This window comes from Ctenopharyngodon idella, chromosome 3 (assembly GCF_019924925.1).
Source record: "Ctenopharyngodon idella isolate HZGC_01 chromosome 3, HZGC01, whole genome shotgun sequence".
Classification (NCBI taxonomy): domain Eukaryota; kingdom Metazoa; phylum Chordata; class Actinopteri; order Cypriniformes; family Xenocyprididae; genus Ctenopharyngodon; species Ctenopharyngodon idella.
Window position 1 is genome coordinate 54,380,229 of NC_067222.1, and position 19,584 is coordinate 54,399,812.

A 19,584-nucleotide genomic window follows, 5' to 3' on the forward strand; every position below is an offset into this window, starting at 1 on the left:
TTTGAAGGACAAAAATGCAGACTTTGTTATTAACTGTCTTTCTTATAGTGTAATTTTTTTTATTCACAAATGCAAAATTTTGAAAACTGCACCCCAGTTTAATATATTTATAAAAGAGCTAACCCTATATACTGATGCCTTAAAAATTATGAGAACATTTAAAGCCAGAAAATTACTTGATTTGTTTAATCAATATGACCTTATTACCAATTTGAATTAATCCCCTACAGTGTTTTTGTAGTCAATTTAATTTTCTTTTATGTTTGTTTTGTTGTGACATTATGTATTACAATTTGTTATTTCTCAGTCTGTGAAGCTATATAATTTCAATTATGTTGGCCTGTTATGTTATTGTTCATATGCAAAATAAAAAATAAATAAATAAATTAACCCAAACTGACTGGGTTTCTAGAGAACAAAGGTTTTGTGGGGGGAAAAAAAAAAAAAAAAAAAAAAAAGCGGAAGACTTAAACACAAAGTGTGTAAAATAAATAATAAAATAAATAATAAAAGTACATTAAAGCTGAAATTCATTTTTTTTTTTTTTTTTTTTTTTTTTAAACAAAGCAGCTGATATTGCCATAGAAAATAGTGGACTGCCGACTCGCTTTCATTACAAAATGGCGGAAACGCAGGACCGCTGCTGAGTGCGGGTGTTACAATGGAACATTCTATTAAGTGTCACTTCTTGTTAGTGTATATTCTTTGACCGTGTTGAATCGTGCTGGTAGAATCCGTGAAGTGACGTTACCCCTCAGGATTGGTCACTTTGTAACACCTAACTTTTTGATGCTACATGAAGTTGAGGGACCACACAGACTGCTACATTTCAATGACCCATGTGTATTCAATGCATATTGTGAGCCACACATCAGCATCAACAAGTCTATTCCAGAACCACAATCTAGGAAACACCATCAGTTCATAGATACAGCAATAAGTGGTATCCGGCCACAGATAGATCAGTCTTCAAAGTAGAATGTATGAGTCAAAAGTCCTTAAGTGAAGTGATAAAGAATCCATATCAGCAAACAATTCATCAGTCGTTGGCCATAGCCAATGAGATGGTTAGCAGATGGTTGTTGGATGAACGAAGACAATTAGTCCTTTTGGTCTAGGTCCTGTTTGAAATTGTGCTGATCCTCCCACACAAGAAACCCTCTGCATATAAAACAAACAATAAACAAACGTGTCTGATGCTAAGCCCCAACAAAATCATATTTACAAACCCTACATACATACATACATACATACATACATAGTCAAGATGCTTACTTACATTTGAGAATAGGAACAAGTTGTTCCTCATCAGAGCACCAACAAAGGACAGCAAACAGAGGTGAAGAAGACATCCCATGTGCTTAGCACACTACTTCCTGCCCAATACTTCTTCTCTTTCCCCTTTTAGGCAGTTAGCCAACTCAGACTACAGATCGCCCCCTACTGATCGGGTTAGCTATAACATAGGAAAGCTACTGGGAACTAATGTGACAGAAAAACTGTTACAACTTGTCTCTTGCCTGGCTACCAGTTTCTCTGTAGCTGGCTAAGCGCTCTATTTGCAGAGCGATGTAAACAAATAATAATAAAATTAAAATATCTGATCATCCTCCATAACGTGCTCGTTATTTACATCTCATGTCATCAGTAAACCATTGTGTTACCAAGACAATGACTGGCACTTTTGTATTATATTCCAAAGAGTGGCTGTTATCAGCCCCACAGTGGAAAATGAGACTGTAGATGGCCCAGATCTGCACGGAATGGAACGTTTACGCAATAAAAACCGTTCGGCCCAATGGTTGGAAAAGTGGCTAATGCTGCGGGGATAGTTTGTAGTGTGTGTGTACTCCTGTCGCATGTAATGAGAGGACATGACAACAGTGCAGCGCACTTATGCTGATCTCACCCGCTGCTCACTGCCTACGTACTGTGTATCATATAGTTATTTTAATTTTGTTTCTTTGTCTTTCAAGTACAGTAGGTTTATTTAACATGTATACATTTATTTAACATCTTTTGTTGACTAACATTAATGACACAGACTGGTATTTTAGGCTACTGTCACTTTAAGAATGAACGCCTGGATCTAATATACTGACTCATAATAAAGTCCCTTTCAATGATCTATGTGAGGAACCGGGAAGCCAAAGACAAGGAACACCAGCCATTTACTAGAAAAATTTTTTTTTTTTTTTTTATTTGAACCCAAAAAAAGAAAATCAACTTTATAAACTCATAATCTTTTACAACACAACAAAATAAAAAAATAAATAAAAACAAAACAAAAAAAATAAACTCAAACTATTCAGACAACAAAAGCAACAAACTAAAGCTGACTTGACCTAATGAACAAAGGAAATAAAGGAAAGGATGGGCCCATTACAAATTAAGAGGGAAACAAACGAAACTTTACACTTAACATAAAACATCAAATAAATCAAATAGAATCATACAAAGAAATATATCAAATCAAAATAAAGAAAAACAAAATGCAAATCAAATACAGCAAATGTACAACTACATAAATCAATTAATAAAAGACAACAGCGTTTCCTTCTCCCCCGGGCAACTTCAGCGAATGGGAAATCCGGGCGGAACCAATAGCGCTTAAATGCCCTGTTCTGGCCGGACTCCAATTTTCGTGACACCAGGATGCGGCCGCAGCAGACCATGTTGAAAGATCGCCACACGTCAACGGTAAACTTAAACTCAAAATATAGAAACAAATATAAATAACAGATACAATGCAACTAAATTGTGTGCACTCCAAATCAGCAACAATGTATATAAAAATATGTTATAAATGTAATTATATGCAAACCAAATAAAGAATGAATGAATATTGTTTGTTTTGTGTAGTTATTAAAAGCAATTATACTGAAACCAAAATGTGAATAACAAATAAGATAAACAAAAATTAACCTTAAATGTACAAACAGGTCTTCCATGTAAACGTGTACAAGAATGCTTCCCTGTAACTGTGTGTGCGCGTGTGTGCGACAATACATTCACATTACTGCTCTCGTGCGGCCACGCCTCGGGCTGTCACAATCTATATCTATAGTCTTTGTACATATCTGGTTTTTACCATGCTGTTTACGTTCACTTAAGCCATAACCAACTGTATTTATGTGAGATACTTCACATGATGGGAATTTTGACAACCGCGTCTGTATTTGACCATTCAGGCGCAAAGAGATCTGAATTCGGGATTGCATGCTGTCTGAGAGAGCGCTTTTTGCACAACTTACTGTATAATACCTTGATAAAGTCCTTTGACAGATCCTAGTTAAATGTACACGCAGGCTTCTTTGACATCTTTGTGTCTGACTTGATCTCCTCCGTGCTTTCTAATATTCTGCCATTACTAACTGCAAGCTAAAGGGATAGTTCACCCAAAAGTGAAAATTCTATCATCATTTACTCACCCTCAAGTTGTTCAAAATCTGTATAATTTTCTTTGTTCTGTTAAACACAAAGGAAGATATTTTGAAGAATGTGTTAAACTGAACAGTTTTGGGGCACCATTGACTTTCATAGTAGTTTTTTTTTTCTACCATTGAAGTAAATGGTGACCCAAAGTGGCCTGGATACAAACTTTCTTCAAAATATCTTCCTTTGTGTTCAACAGAACAAAGAAATTTATACAGGTTTTCAAAAACTTGAGGGTGAGTAATTGATGATAGAATTTTCATTTTTGGGTGAACTATCCCTTTAACGATAACGAATTGTTATTGGATAGTAATTGTTCTCCAAAATATACTATGACGAGATTGGCTACCATTGTTTAGGCTATTCTCGCGTGACAGAAGACTGATACTCGCTTTTATGATCACCTAGCAATAAAGACAGTTTAGAACAGAAGAAATACGGGGCAAAACATGTTTTTTGTTTTCATAATAAGTCTAAAAATAGAGCTGAAATACGGGACTGTCCCAGGAAAAACGCGATGTCTGGACACCCTACGTTTAACAGATGATTTTGGATGAGTCGACTCTGATAGTCCTGATCCAATCACAGCTTCATTTCATAATCCAAATAATATTTGAGCATTTAGGTCCACATGGTAAGAGTGAAACTACTTCAGATCTTTTTCTCTTTGTCCTGCAGCTGTGAATCAGTGAAGAACAATGGCATCTGTTAAAGACCTGCTCAAGAACTCACTGAAAGATCTGGGAGACGCTGAACTAAAGGAGTTTCAGTGGCAATTAGAAAAAGATCATGAGTGTATAACAAAGTCTGAAATGGAGAATGCAGATAGGTTAGACACAGTGGATAAGATGGTAGCACGTTTTGGACCAGAAGAAGCTGTGAAGATCACAGTGGAGATCCTGAGGAAGATGAACCAGAATAATCTGGCTGAGCAGCTAGAGAACAAACACAAGCAAGGTAAAATTAAAATGAAATTGTTAAATGTGGTGTTTTTTTGTTGTTTTTTTTTTAAAAGTGAAACTAATGAATTTATTTTTTAATAAATATATTTTAATTATAAAAAAGGCCCAGTTGTACTATTTTTCTCTAACTGATGTCTCACAGAGTGAATGTTTACAGAATAAGTGAATAACTGCTGGCTTTCAGCCTAATCTTTCCTCTCTGTTTTACTGATGTGTTTGTGTGGTTTAATGCCACAGTATTTTCATTCTGATCTCTCTCACACAGCTCAGGCTGAGGGCAGTATTGAGGATCCTGCACTTGCTGGACCCAGTTCAAAACGGATGAAGGGTAGATAATTATCACTCTACAGAGAAACCCCAAACTCAGCCACTTTATCCTGGGTTATAGAATAACTCATAAATGAACAACTGCTGGCTTTCAGCTCAATCGTTCCTCTCTGTTTTACTGATGTGTTTGTGTGGTTTAATGCCACAGTATTTTCATTCTGATCTCTTTCTCTCTCACACAGCTCAGGCTGAGGGCAGTATTGAGGATCCTGCACTTGTTGGAGTCAGTTCAGTACCGACGGAGGGTAAATAATGATCACTGTCTGTACAGAGAAACCCCAGATTTGAGTTTATTCTCACAGATGTGGCTGTTAAGAATGCATGTTTCACCTGTTATCACACAATTCATCACGGGTGATTGCAGTGATTCTTGTAGGCACGGCTCTTAGATTTTAAGTAAGTGTGTTGTGCTTCACACAAGATCCACCAGGTGGTGCATTGCACAGGGTTTTCAGCCTTTTTGGACACTGTCCCTACGTTTATCTAATTCCTTATACACCTTATAAGCAGCCCACTATGAACACAATTAATAAAAGCATTTTCCTAGAAAATAAAACAGTTATGAAGAAAACGCTTAATGCATTAAGACACTGATATAAATGACCAATAAAGATATGACCAAGCAGGTCAGGCTGAATATGAAGGCAATGCGCTTTCACCGTTCAGCATTTTCCACTTATAGAAAACCGTTATAAACGCTTAACATAAAAATACTGTCCTTCCACTTTGTTTACGTTGCCGTTGTCTTAGCAGATGCTGTTGATGATAAGAAAATGTGCGAGAAAATAGTTTCTCCCTGGTTGTTGTTTTAGTAGGATTAAGCCACGTAAAGCGTTAATGTCCAGCGACGCGGCTGTAACGCATTGCTTCAAATGAGAATTGAGAAATATTTCATGTCAAACCTCCACTGAGGCAAAGGGCATGGGAATTTTGTCTTCATGAAAATCACATATTGGGGTATAATTTTGTCATCATAACATAAGTTGATATATTTTCAATTTGAACAGCAATTTCTCAATATAAAACTAGCCTATATAAAACACCTAACAGAGCCAGACGAAAAAGTCACAGTAATTTAGATGTTGTTTTGGCCTTTATTCATATAAAACAGAGCAAAAAGCAAAATGACGGGATTGAGACCACAAGCGGGAACTCGATAATAATAGAGCGCTAAACAAGAGGCTATAAGGTTTAGAAATGTAATGTTTAGGTTAAAATATAAATGTAAAAATAATAATAATAGTAATGTAACGAATGAAAATGAATCGATGTCATTTAGACAGGCTCTTGAAGCGAGTCATTTATTGACGCCAGAGGAAAAGGCACTAGAGGGCGTTTTAGCGTCTGTGTGTATGACGCAAAACACTGGAAATTAAATTTAGCATTTTTACATATTAAAAAACAAGTTGTATATCATTTATATTATTTTTAACAAAATAATAATCTTGCATAAGGAAAATTAGCTTGTATCTGCTAATTCTATTCATCAGTGTTAAAATAAAAAACAAAGAAACCGCATTTTCCATATTTCATTTCTGGTTTAAAAAAGGAAAAACGAATGGATGCAAAAGTACACAGACCCATTTATCACATATTCGACCCTCATCATGAGCATAAATAAACAAATCTCGAGTCGTTTTTTCATATTTATGTTTTTGATTCAATCACACTTTGTTCTAATCTGCCAAATGGAAAAACGATAAAACCAAAATGGATAAACAGCTTGAATATTCGATCTCTACATGGGCAGGAATAAAACGCCCCTTTCCGCTGATTGGTCAACCAAAGATCAAGCCGCCCCATCAGTTCTTACCTCCAGAATCAGCTCCGCGCAACAGAATATATAGTAGCTTATATCTATTCGATACATTTGTGCGAAACTACAAATTATTACAGAGTTTATTGCAACTACATTTAATCTCGTTCTCATCAAACAGCCAGACTAATAAATGGCTCGACACAACCCGTGCCAGAGCAGAGCCTAGACAGAGCTTTCTTCTGTGTACACATTCATTTGCGTGCCGTGAAATACTAATTTATCGTATTAAATATGAATTTACGTGGCATCTGCTCTCACAACTACTCCTAGCCTATGTATTTGGCACACCGCTGTTTTATTTAGCTGACCAACTCTAAAAATCTCTGCTGGAGCTGCGCGACGCACTGGACAGCACAGAGAGAATTTATTTACAGTGAAGATCAAGCAATTGTTCATCAGTTACAGTTGTATGGATTCTTAACTCGGACATTTCATCTAGGTCTATATCTCATCAAACAACCAGATTAATGAATGGCTCGACACAAACTCTACAGGGCATAGCTTTCTTCTGCCTATATTTGTGTGTGGTGGAATTAGTTTATCATATTAAATATTAATTTATTTACATTGCATCTGTAAATTTTATTTTATTTCATTAACACCGAGTATGTCCCTCAAAACAATGTATTATTTTTTCTGCCAGCTAAATTTCTAAAGCAAACTCACAGATCATTGTGCGACTCACAACATAAGGCGCACAGAGTAGCCTATAGTAGTTCATATGTGAATGAATCCGAGTCTTTGAACAAATTGGCTGGTGAATCACTCAACCGTACAGCCTTTTTATTACTGAATGAATCAGCGTTTTGAGTGAATCGATTGAATAAAATGACTCATTCATTAACACAGTGACTTACTGCCACCTAGTGGCGATATTTCATATTCATTTCATCTTGTAATTTATTTCATATTTCTGTATTTAAAGCATTTTGTATAAAACTAATGTCATAAAATTAATGTCATTGCATTATGTATTTGCTCTGCTGTGTGAATGTATTTACGGACCTCTCTGAGCAGCATTAAATTGTGTAAAAACATCTAAAAGCAACTTCAGATGCTGCTGTGCACCTCTGCAGCGCAAGATGCCTTTGGTTGAAACAAAATAGTGTCAAACTCTAATTGTATTGACTAAATTTAAGATTTTAAATTAAAAGATGGCATAGACCTATATTTAATAAGATATGGTTATTTTAAAAGGTAGCCTTATTTGACTAATTAATTTATGACAGTAATAGATATATAAAAATATAAGTATATAAATATATAAATATAAATATAAAAATATATTAATCTCTGACTTTATTGTTCAAAGTGTTATTTCATAGTCTACCCTTAAACACGTAAATGAACGGCAAGAACGCATTAAAAGTTTGTTTCTGTTCTGTTTTTAGTTAAAAGGTGTCATTTAAGCGTCCCCTATGTTAATTAATGATTTTTACAACGAAAGCGATTCAATCAAAAACTTTAGCTCGATAAACTTTATCTTAGAGCTGCTTTAAAGCCAAAACAAGCTCTATTAATTTTCCTATTATCACTGTGAAGCTGCTTTGAAACAATCTGTATTGTAAAAAGTGGTATATGAATGAAGATGACTTGACTTGACCCTTGAATCGATTCTGCTTTAGTACAATAGCTTATGCATTCTCTCTGCGCTGTCCAGTGCGGCACACAGATTGAGAGTTGGTCAGCTGAATAAGTAGGCTAATAAGTGTGCCAAATAGTTTGGCAAGTTGTGAGAGCAGATGCCACGTAAATTATTATAATTTAATACGATAAATTAGTATTTCACGGCACGCAAATGTATGTGTATAGAAGAAAGCTCTGTCTAGGCTCTGCTCTGGCACGGGTTGTGTCAAGCCATTTATTAGTCTGGCTGTTTGAGAACGAGTTTAAATGTAGTTGCAATAAACTCTGTAATAATCCGTACAAATGTATCGGATAGATTTAGGCTACCATATTCTGTTGCGCGGAGCTGAGTTCTGGAGCTAAGAACTGATGGCGTGGCTTGATCTTTGGTTGACCAATCAGCGGAAAGGGGCGTTTTATTCCCGCCCATGTAGAGATCGAATATTCAAGCTGTTTATCCATTTTGGTTTTATTGTTTTTCCATTTGGCGGATTAGAACAAAGTGTGATTAAAACAAAAATAAAAATATGAAAAAACGACTCGATTTGTTTATTTATGCTCATGAGGAGGGTCGAATATGTGATAAATGAATGCTTTCTTCGTTTTTCCGTTTAGAAGACAAAAAGGAGAAAACAAATTATCCGAAGGTACACAGACCCTGCTGTAAGTATAGCCACTGTAACTATAACTATATACCGATTAGCTGGGAGAATAGTCAAATTGCCCCCTCTAGTGGATGACTAAAGATTTGCTAGTAAAATCTAATTTTTACAGCTGTTTCACTTGAGAATTTCACTTTTGAACTAACAGGTGCTCGCGCCCCCCTTAACAGGTGAAAACCCCTGCTGTAGCTCAACAGACAGTAAATACTGTAGGCCAGATCAGATGCTCTTGGCTACTTCATCTTTCAATGGGCCTAGATTGGTTCCCAATCTTTTAGTGTCGTACTCCCATAGGCATTTATCTTTGTGTACTCCCTCTCTAACACTCGGACTGCAGTCACACCTTTTCCATCAAGGGACAATATTTGCTCCCTTAAATTGATTCACAGGTGCATTTTTTTACCTTCATAAAGGTGAAGTATTTCTAACCATATTAAATGTATGTCATGTTTTATGTCATATTCTTAAAATTCCATTAATATTATTATTAATATAATAAATGAAGCAAATTATGGTAAAAACAAAGTGATACTTTGAAATATTAAACTAAAACTGCCAGTAGATGGCAGCAAGTCACTGTCTTAATGAGTGAGTCATTGAGTCACTCATTCTTTCAGTAATGAAGCAAGTGTATTTATGGATGGGTCAGTGAATCATTGACTCATTGAAACATTGATATTAATGATTCAAAACACCACGTTAGTGATCTTTCAGGTTCATTATAAAACTGTGGCGGGACAGATTAAACTATTCTGATCAGATCATGCTGACGTGAAAGCTTTGTCATGTTTATTTATTCTTTTAATGCAATATGTTTTATTTACTTACGCTAATATTTTATAACAGAGGATTTGAATCTGAAAAAATTCTTGGAAACTCACAAAACCAACATGAAGGAGGAAGCAGAGCGTGTTTTTGAGGGCAAGAAAGAAAATGAAGCATATCTTAAGGATGTTTACACAGAACTGTTCATCACAGAGGGAGATATGAAAGATGTCAATCAGGAACATGAGATTATGAAGATTGATGATGCTCTAAAGACCCAGAAATCACAAGACAGACCAAAAAACAAGAACAAAAAAACACAGGACAAACCAATCAAATGCAATGATATATTTACATTATTAGGGGAAAATAATGAGAAAAAGATAGTGCTGACTAAGGGAGTCGCTGGCATCGGAAAAACTGTCTCTGTGCACAAGTTCATCCTGGACTGGGCAGAAGGAAAAGCCAATGATTTTATTAACTGTGTGTTCCTGCTTCCATTCCGAGAGATTAACTTTATGGCAAATGAAGATTTCAGTCTCCATGAGCTTCTGCTGGAATTTTATCCTGAACTGAAAGACCTGGAGAAATCAAAGTTATATAAGGAATGCAAGCTAGCCTTTATATTTGATGGACTTGATGAGAGTCGCCTGCCTTTGAATTTTAAAAGTAGACCATTGAACTCGGCTGAGAAAAAATCTTCTGTAGACGTGCTGTTCACAAGTCTGGTCAAAGGGAAGCTGCTTCCATCAGCTCTCATTTGGGTGACCTCACGACCAGCAGCAGCCAATCAGATCCCTCCTCAGTATGTGGGTTTGTACACAGAGGTGCAAGGATTCACTGACCAACAGAAGGAAGAGTACTTCAGAAAGAGAATCACAGATGAGACTCAGGCCTCCAGAATCATCTCACACATTAAGACGTCTCGTAGTCTCTACATCATGTGTCACATTCCTGTGTTCTGCTGGATTACCGCCACAGTACTTCAAGATATTCTCAAGAACAACACTGAGAACATCAGCACAACACTCACTGAGATGTACAGTCACTTCCTGCTGATACAGATGAACATGAAGAACCAGAAATATGATGAACAAGAAGAAAGAGAATACTCAAAGAACTTGCAGTCAAATAGAGAAATGATTTTGAAGTTAGCCAAGCTAGCGTTTGAACAGTTGAAGGAGGAAAACATTGTGTTCTATGAGGAAGATCTGGAAGCATGTGGTATTGATGTGAGTAAAGACACTGAGTTCACAGGAATGATCGCTGAGATCTTTAAGAAGGAATATGGACTTCATGAAAAAAAGGTCTTCTGCTTTGTGCATCTGAGTGTTCAAGAGTTTCTCGCTGCAGTGCATGTGTTCCTCTGTTACCTGAACAAGAACATGCAGGAGCTTCAGTTTTTCTTTGAGAAGCCTAAAGAAAACATCACATTGCAGGAGCTACTAGAGAAGGCTGTTGATAAAGCCATGAAGAGTGAGAGAGGACATCTGGACCTGTTCCTGCGGTTTCTGATGGGAATTTCACTGGAATCCAGTCAACCTGCTCAAAGGCCTGATCAAACACACTGAAGACACCACAGAGAGCATCACACAAACAACTGAATACATTAAACGAAAACTATCCTGGAACACCTCAGATGAAGCTTCAGTCAACCTATTCTACTGCTTACTTGAGCTCAAGGATCATTCATTATATGAGGAAATCCAGAGATACCTCAGTTCAGATGAACATCCAGGAAGAGAACTCTCATCTTCAATGTGCACAGTGCTGACCTACATACTGCTGATGTCAGAGAAGGTGCTGGATGAGTTCAACCCAAAGAGGTTCACGTCATCTTCAAACTACAGGAGACTCGTTCCAGCTGTGAGATGCTGCAGAAAAGCCCTGTGAGTAATTTCACTGATCGCTTCTTGTTCAAATATGTGGATGAATAGCTGTTTCATAACTAAGACTAGAATGTGGGTCAATATCACTGTAGGGTGCCTTTTGGTGTCATGTACATAAGTAACTCATTTGCCATGATAACTTAACATAAAAATGACTATCAAAGGGTGTGTTATATAAGGCACATTTTTATATTCATAACAAATGCATGATTTGACTCTTTAGATACATTTTCTAGATTTTTTTAAAGTTTTGTATTTAGTTTTGTGTTTAGAGGATGCGTGTTATTTTGCTATGTCCCATCCACTGCTCATTAAAATTTGAAAGAGTAAAATATAGTCAAATTATAAAATTTAAAAATTTTGTTTTCCTATTAATATTTTTTTTAAATAAGAGATTACTCAATTTGAGTGTATTGATCATTGGTAATAAAAACAATATTTATCTAGTTCTGGCTTGAAACTCTGACGATACAGGCTGATGAGTCTTTAATTGGTAGCGTCTCATTTGGTAGCGATCACATCATAATCTACACAGCACAGTTGATTGGTTGCTGTTGCATCAGCGGCCAGCAGCCATATCACCTTGTAGCCCAAGACTGGTTGCCCACTGAAGCTAAGCAGGGCTGAGCCTGGTTAGTACCTGGATGGGAGACCACCTGGAAAAACTAGGTTGCTGCTGGAAGAGGTGTTAATGAGGCCAGCAGCCGGCATCAGCCGGCACCCAAGCGCCTGCGTTGGTGGTATAGTGGTGAGCATAGCTGCCTTCCAAGCAGTTCGTTTCCCGGCCAACGCACCCAGCAGGGGGTGCTCAACCTGTGGTCTGTGTGGGTCCTATGCTGATGGGGACACTATACTGTAAAAAAAGCACCGTCCTTTGGATGAGACGTTAAACCGAGGTCCTGACTCTCTGTGGTCATTAAAGATCCCAGGGTGTACTTCGAAAAGAGTAGGGGTTTACCCCGGCATCCTGAACAAATTTGCTCATTGGCCTCTGTCCATCATGGCCTCCTAATCATCCCCATATATTGACTGGCTTCATCACTCTGTCTCCTCTCCACCAATAAGCTGGTGTGTGGTGGGCGTTCTGGCACAATATGGCTGCCGTCGCATCATCTAGGTGGATGCTGCACATTGGTGGTGGTTGAGGAGATTCCCCCTTCCATGTAAAGCGCTTTGAGTGCCCAGAAAAGCACTATATAAATGTAACAAATAATTATTATAATTATGAGTTTGCTGCTCAAACCTTCAAATATTTGGCATTGTTTGCTGTTAGCAGTTTGCAGCGCACTTTCAGAACCTTCCTCCTTCCCCAGCTCCACCTGTATAGATCTGTTACAGGGGTTAAATCATGTATGTTACATGTGCAACAGCAGCATTAGCAACATCTCTTAACTGCTCACAGCAATGTCTGTGAATGTATTGGAAGTAGCACATATCATACTTGCTCTTGTCTTTTTACACTGTGATTAACTATTCATAGAGATTAAACCAGATAAACACCATATGTTGTCAGTCTAATTTTAAGGCCTTAGCTATGATAAATTGCGAAGATCTTGAGTGTTCGCTGAAGGGCGTGCCCGTGCAGCCTGAGAAACTCTGATGTTTGCCATGAAAGAGAAAGCTAGAGTAACTCGGCCATACAATATCCGATCTGCCCCAAACTTCACATGTGATAAGAGTGCTGGCCTAAAGACATCTGTACGCCAATATTCAGTTAGTCATAGCGCCACCTGCTGGCAACAGGAAATGTCATGCTTTACACTGTAATTCACTCCCAGAAACAAATTTCAATATGCTACGAAGTACCAAACATACTAGAAACACATATCATGCAACACATATCATGAAAAAAGCATGCTCTGGAATTTGATATACTCCTCTGTAGCGCCACTTTTTGACAAAAGTGGGGGGGTTAGTTTTAACTGCGGTAACCAAACTCAGTACACATATTGTTCTCATTAAGCCGGACAACTTTCTTATTTACAGTCATTAGCTCAGACCAACAGAAAGTTAGATATTTTGGTTTGAATGGGGATTTTTCACACACTCTGTCTCTCTCTCTCTCTCTCTCTCTCTCTCTCTCTTTCTCTCTTTCCAACACTTAGCTAAGTGCTAAAGCATGCTATTAATTCAATGGAAGAGGAAGTTGCTGTAACTCAGGCCAATGTCCAATTTACCCCAAATTTCACACATTTGATAAGAGTCCTGCCCTGAACACATCTACAGTTGCTGGTCATATAATTAGAATATCATGAAAAAGTTGATTTATTTCTTAATTCCATTCAAAAAGTGAAACTTGTATATTATATTCATTCATTACACACAGATATATTTCAAATGTTTATTTCTTTTAATTTTGATGATTATAACTGACAACTAAGGAAAATCCCAAATATCTCAGAAAATTAGAATATTGTGAAAAGGTTCAATATTGAAGACACCTGGTGCTACACTCTAATCAGCTAATTAACTCAAAACACCTGCAGAGGCCCTTAAATGGTCTCTCAGTCTAGTTCTGTAGGCTACACAATCATGGGGAAGACTGCTGACTTGACAGTTGTCCAAAAGACGACCATTGACACCTTGCACACGGAGGGCAAGACACAAAAGGTCATTGCAAAAGAGGCTGGCTGTTCACAGAGCTCTGTGTCCAAGCACATTAATAGAGAGGCGAAGGGAAGGAAAAGATGTGGTAGAAAAAAAAGTGTACAAGCAATAGGGATAACCGCACTCTGGAGAGGATTGTGAAACAAAACCCATTCAAAAATGTGGGGGAGATTCACAAAGAGTGGACTGCAGCTAGAGTCAGTGCTTCAAGAACCACTACGCACAGACGTATGCAAGACATGGGTTTCAGCTGTCGCATTCCTTGTGTCAAGCCACTCTTGAACAACAGACTGCGTCAGAAGCGTCTCGCCTGGGCTAAAGACAAAAAGGACTGGACTGCTGCTGAGTGGTCCAAAGTTATGTTCTCTGATGAAAGTAAATTTTGCATTTCCTTTGGAAATCAGGGTCCCAGAGTCTGGAGGAAGAAAGGAGAGGCACACAATCCACGTTGCTTGAGGTCCAGTGTAAAGTTTCCACAGTCAGTGATGGTTTGGGGTGCCATGTCATCTGCTGGTGTTGGTCCACTGTGTTTTCTGAGGTCCAAGGTCAACGCAGCCATATACCAGGAAGTTTTAGAGCACTTCATGCTTCCTGCTGCTGACCAACTTTATGGAGATGCAGATTTCATTTTCCAACCGGACTTGGCACCTGCACACAGTGCCAAAGCTACCAGTACCTGGTTTAAGGACCATGGTATCCCTGTTCTTAATTGGCCAGCAAACTCGCCTGACCTTAACCCCATAGAAAATCTATGGGGTATTGTGAAGAGGAAGATGCGATATACCAGACCCAACAATGCAGAAGAGCTGAAGGCCACTATCAGAGCAACCTGGGCTCTTATGCAGCTGAGCAGTGCCACAGACTGATCGACTCCATGCCACGCCGCATTGCTGCAGTTATTCAGGCAAAAGGAGCCCCAACTAAGTATTGAGTGCTGTACATGCTCATACTTTTCATGTTCATACTTTTCAGTTGGCCAAGATTTCTAAAAATCCTTTCTTTGTATTGGTCTTAAGTAATATTCTAATTTTCTGAGATACTGAATTTGGGATTTTCCTTAGTTGTCAGTTATAATCATCAAAATTAAAAGAAATAAACATTTGAAATATATCAGTCTGTGTGTAATGAATGAATATAATATACAAGTTTCACTTTTTGAATGGAATTAGTGAAATAAATCAACTTTTTGATGATATTCTAATTATATGACCAGCACCTGTACATGACGATATTCAGTTATAGTTATAGCGCCACCTACTGGCAACAAGAAGTGACGTTTTTAAAGGGATCCCCTGGTGTTAAGACTTGTATGGCTTAATGTAACATAAATGATGTCTCTTACTGAAATATGTAGTAGAAAACCCATGAAAGATTTACGTTATTTAAAAAATCCATAACATATTTGGACAATGGGCGGCGCCATTTTGTTTGCGTTCTATGTCGATGACGTCAAATGGTTGCACTCTGTCAGCTTCTTATTACTTGGCTATTTTTACCGCAACACTACTCGGAATATAATATATGATGCCACATTGTGCAGCTTTTGGTTGTAATTTTCAGTCGATGAGCCACAAGAGAAGCGATGTAAGTCTTTACTGCTTACTGACGAGGGCAGCCTATAACACATCTGGATTGAGACAGACTGCCTCAAAGCTCGCGTGTGCTGTGATGCACGAGATATCTGTGATCGCATAAACAGTAGTATCTTCGCAGCATGTTTTAACTGCGTTATACATTCAGGTGACATATCAGACAATCAGCACTGGTAAGATCATTCATTCTCATTACCTTTAATGAAGATGATTGTGTTTTGAGCGCCTGCGACTTAGTTTCAGTTTGATTTGCGGCAGTTTGCACGTTGTACTGCTGAATAGAAAATCAGCTGCTTATCTGCGGCAATACGTGCTGCAGTAGCGCTGTCATATCTGGCTATACATTATTTAATCTATAACATGCTCTCACACGTTTATTTTGTAGTATTTTTTATTTTTGGGAGGAGTTAAATTTACATATGTGGTTTCAACAACCAGATGCATTTAGACCTGTTCAGTTTTGACTGGAATGCGTCCCAGACCACCTCCTGAAGTGGTTTGAGTGATCGGATTTATATCCGTCTCGAGTGCCACATTCTTCACAACTTCCCAGTCTTTTCTCTTCTTATCGCTAGTAAAGCAGTTAAGACTTAGGCCTACATCGCTTCTCTTGTGGCTCATCGACTGAAAATTACAACCAAAAGCTGCACAATGTGGCATCATATATTATATTCCGAGTTGTGTTGCGGTAAAAATAGCCATAGAATAATGTAAGTAGCTGACAGAGTGCAACCATTTGACGTCATCGACTTAGAATGCAAACAAAATGGCGCCGCCCATTGATGCTGCACATTGGTGGTGGATGAGGAGATTCCCCCTTCCATGTAAAGCGCTTTGAGTGCCCAGAAAAGCGCTATATAAATGTAACAAATAATTATTATAATTATGAGTTTGCTGCTCAAACCTTCAAATATTTGGCATTGTTTGCTGTTAGCAGTTTGCAGCGCACTTTCAGAACCTTCCTCCTTCCCCAGCTCCACCTGTATAGATCTGTTACAGGGGTTAAATCATGTATGTTACATGTGCAACAGCACATGTAACATTTTTGCGGTAAAAATAGCCATAGAATAATGTAAGTAGCTGACAGAGTGCAACCATTTGACGTCATCGACTTAGAATGCAAACAAAATGGCGCCGCCCATTGTCCAAATATGTTATGGAATTTTTTTAAATATTGTAGCGTCTGTACAAGAATCAGTCTTAGCCAACGAACTTTGGAATTTTCAGAATGCTTTTAGCCTGCTGAACTGTTTGTAAATCTCACATCAGCCCCGGCCGGTCTGAGAAAGACGAGCACTTTGGCACTTTCATGGACCCTCTGAGGTTAAACAGAGAAGCCTATTTCCTAGCTCTTGGGACATCAAAGGGCCCCTCATGTGGACTAAGTGCCAGATCACATTCCAACACACACCACACACATACAGACACACAAACATGCATTGAAGACTGTATGTGTAAGATATAATATATAAATGTAACCTCCGTTGTATTGTCAAATTGCATATAGTTATTCCCACTGTATAAGCTTAGCTAGGATTGTAGTGGTACTAGTGTCATTTCTAACAATTACATTTGACTGTAAACTGTAACTTCTTTTATATGCTTTTCTTATGGCAAGTTTGGTCTCATTTTAAAGCTCTTTCCATGTCTCATTCACTGAGGTATGTCACATAACTGCAAAATGCACTGTTCTATTTTTAATGGTACTGTGAAGAAAATACACTCCTATCTGATACCTCATAAATTATGCAAATCCAGCCAGGAGACAAGACAAAGAAAACTTTGCCCCCCAAACATTGCACCCTGACTATTGGTTGTTTTCAAAGAAGGAGGTGTGTCAGCTTGGTTTTCCATAAAAGCACCAACACACAACTTTTCCTTTGTCTCCCGATTGTCTCACGATTGCCCCTGAACTGCCTCAGGCGACAGCGCTCTCATCACGCGCTCAGCTTCTTCTGGGACGACCATTTCCTTGGACTCTCTCTCTCTTCTCTCTTCTTGGTTATTTTACTCGTCAGTTAAACCTCGTTTGAAAACCCCGCCGGAGGAAACCCTCTCGGAAAGGACCAATCGATCCAAGCCACGCGCACTGAAACTCTACTGCACACTGACTTGAACCTATATGCAAGTACCAATTTCTTTGAAATTCGTTTAAACTGATTTCTGTGCTGGCTCTCAAAGGGTTAACTGTTGTAATTTGCCAATCTTTGATTACCTCTCTTCTCTCTTTGCCTGTCTTTACTTCCGCTCTTGTATATATGTGTATATTCTGTATATATATATTTAGATGCATAACCTCTGTATTAGTAGTTTTCATATATTAAACACATTATTCATGCTCGATTGTGGTTTTTTTTTTTTTTTTTTTTTTTTTTTTGCTCATTCAACAAAACCCAGGTCACTTTAACGTTTCGATCCAGTATCCTTGCTTTACGCATTGATGCTAGAATAGGAAATCTTTCTCGTGGCCAGAGAAAAACCTTCCTTTTTATAATAGTCTATGAGGAGCTAACGGTTTGCTGGACAAACGAATAGTTTCTCTAAATAATTATTAAACCAGAACTAATCCTATATGTAATTGATTATAATTCATTGTAATTAATTCACAATATATGTATAATTCCCTCTTGGGTCGGTATATGTATTATAATTAATCATAAAGCTTTATGATTTATTATATTCATATATTTCACCCATAAATTAATTAAATACCTGTACAATTTCGCTACAATATAGTAAATCTTTCATGGGTTTTCTACTACATATTTCAGTAAGAGACATCATTTACGTTATATTAAGCCATACAAGTCTTGACACCAGGGGATCCCTTTAACAATGTGATGCACTACTAGCAACATACTAAAATATGCAATTGAGTACTATACATGCTAGAAACATTCTAAATCATGCTAGCAACCCCTAGCTGACTGTTAAAGCATGCTATTATCATCATTAAACAGGAAGTTGTTGTAACTCAAGCATACAGTGTCTGATCTGCCCCAAGCTTCACATGTGTGATAAGAGTCCTGGCCTAAAGACATCTATATGCCAATATCCAGCCACCTGCTGGCAACAGGAAATGGCATGCTTTACATTGTAATTCACTCCCTGAAACACATTTTAATATGCCAAGAAGTACTAAACATACTAGAAACACATTAAATCATGCAACACTTGGCTGAGTGCTAATGTATGCGATTAATGCCACGAAACAGGAAGTTGTTGTAACTCAGGCATATGATGTCTGATCTGCATCCCAGTTCTTGCATGGCCAGCATACTCACCGGATATGTCACCCATTGAGCATGTTTTTTGATTTCTCAGTAAAGAAATTCATAAAGTCATCGCTACTAAATTGTAATGAAATGTTTTGTTCTGGTGATGTCTGTTTATGTTAATCTAGCCACTGTACTAAACAAGAACCTTAGATTGTTTTGGTTATTTTCTATGAGTTTGCAGAGATTTCATCAGTCAAATCCTCTGCACACCATGCTCCGAGGATCATATTATTCCCAGTTCTTGTTAGAGATTCACCGCTTGCAATTTTCTTGGCCGATTCCGATTTTTTTTTGTTAGTGTGATCTGCCGATACCGATTTTTGCAGATTCCAATTTTCTTTCTAAGAACTATAATTGACAACATATACAAACAAAAATCTGCTTTTCTTCAACACAAAGTTTTATTTTCATAAAAAAAAAACAAGTAAAAAGTCAGTAATAAAATATAAAAAGCTCAAATAAATGCAATAGAATAAAGAGAGCTATGAAACTAAGTTTTTCAGGTTAACTGGGTTTTTATTCAGGTAAAAAATACTACAGAAATTAAAGTAGGCCTAATCAAATATAAAATAACATTGGTTACCTTAACTTCTGTAGTCTTTATTGTAAATATTAATACAGA

General features: G+C 37.6%; 1 protein-coding gene across 1 annotated transcript in view; it reads left to right on the plus strand.

Moving 5' to 3' along the window:
* The first annotated feature begins 9,471 nt into the window (after window positions 1-9,471).
* Window positions 9,472-19,584, plus strand: part of LOC127507987 (NACHT, LRR and PYD domains-containing protein 12-like) — a 59,947-nt gene continuing 49,834 nt past the window's right edge. The window contains 3 exon segments of the mRNA XM_051885407.1: window positions 9,472-9,475; window positions 9,678-11,139; window positions 11,141-11,485. Of these exon segments, the coding sequence (XP_051741367.1) occupies window positions 9,472-9,475; window positions 9,678-11,139; window positions 11,141-11,485 (1,811 nt within the window).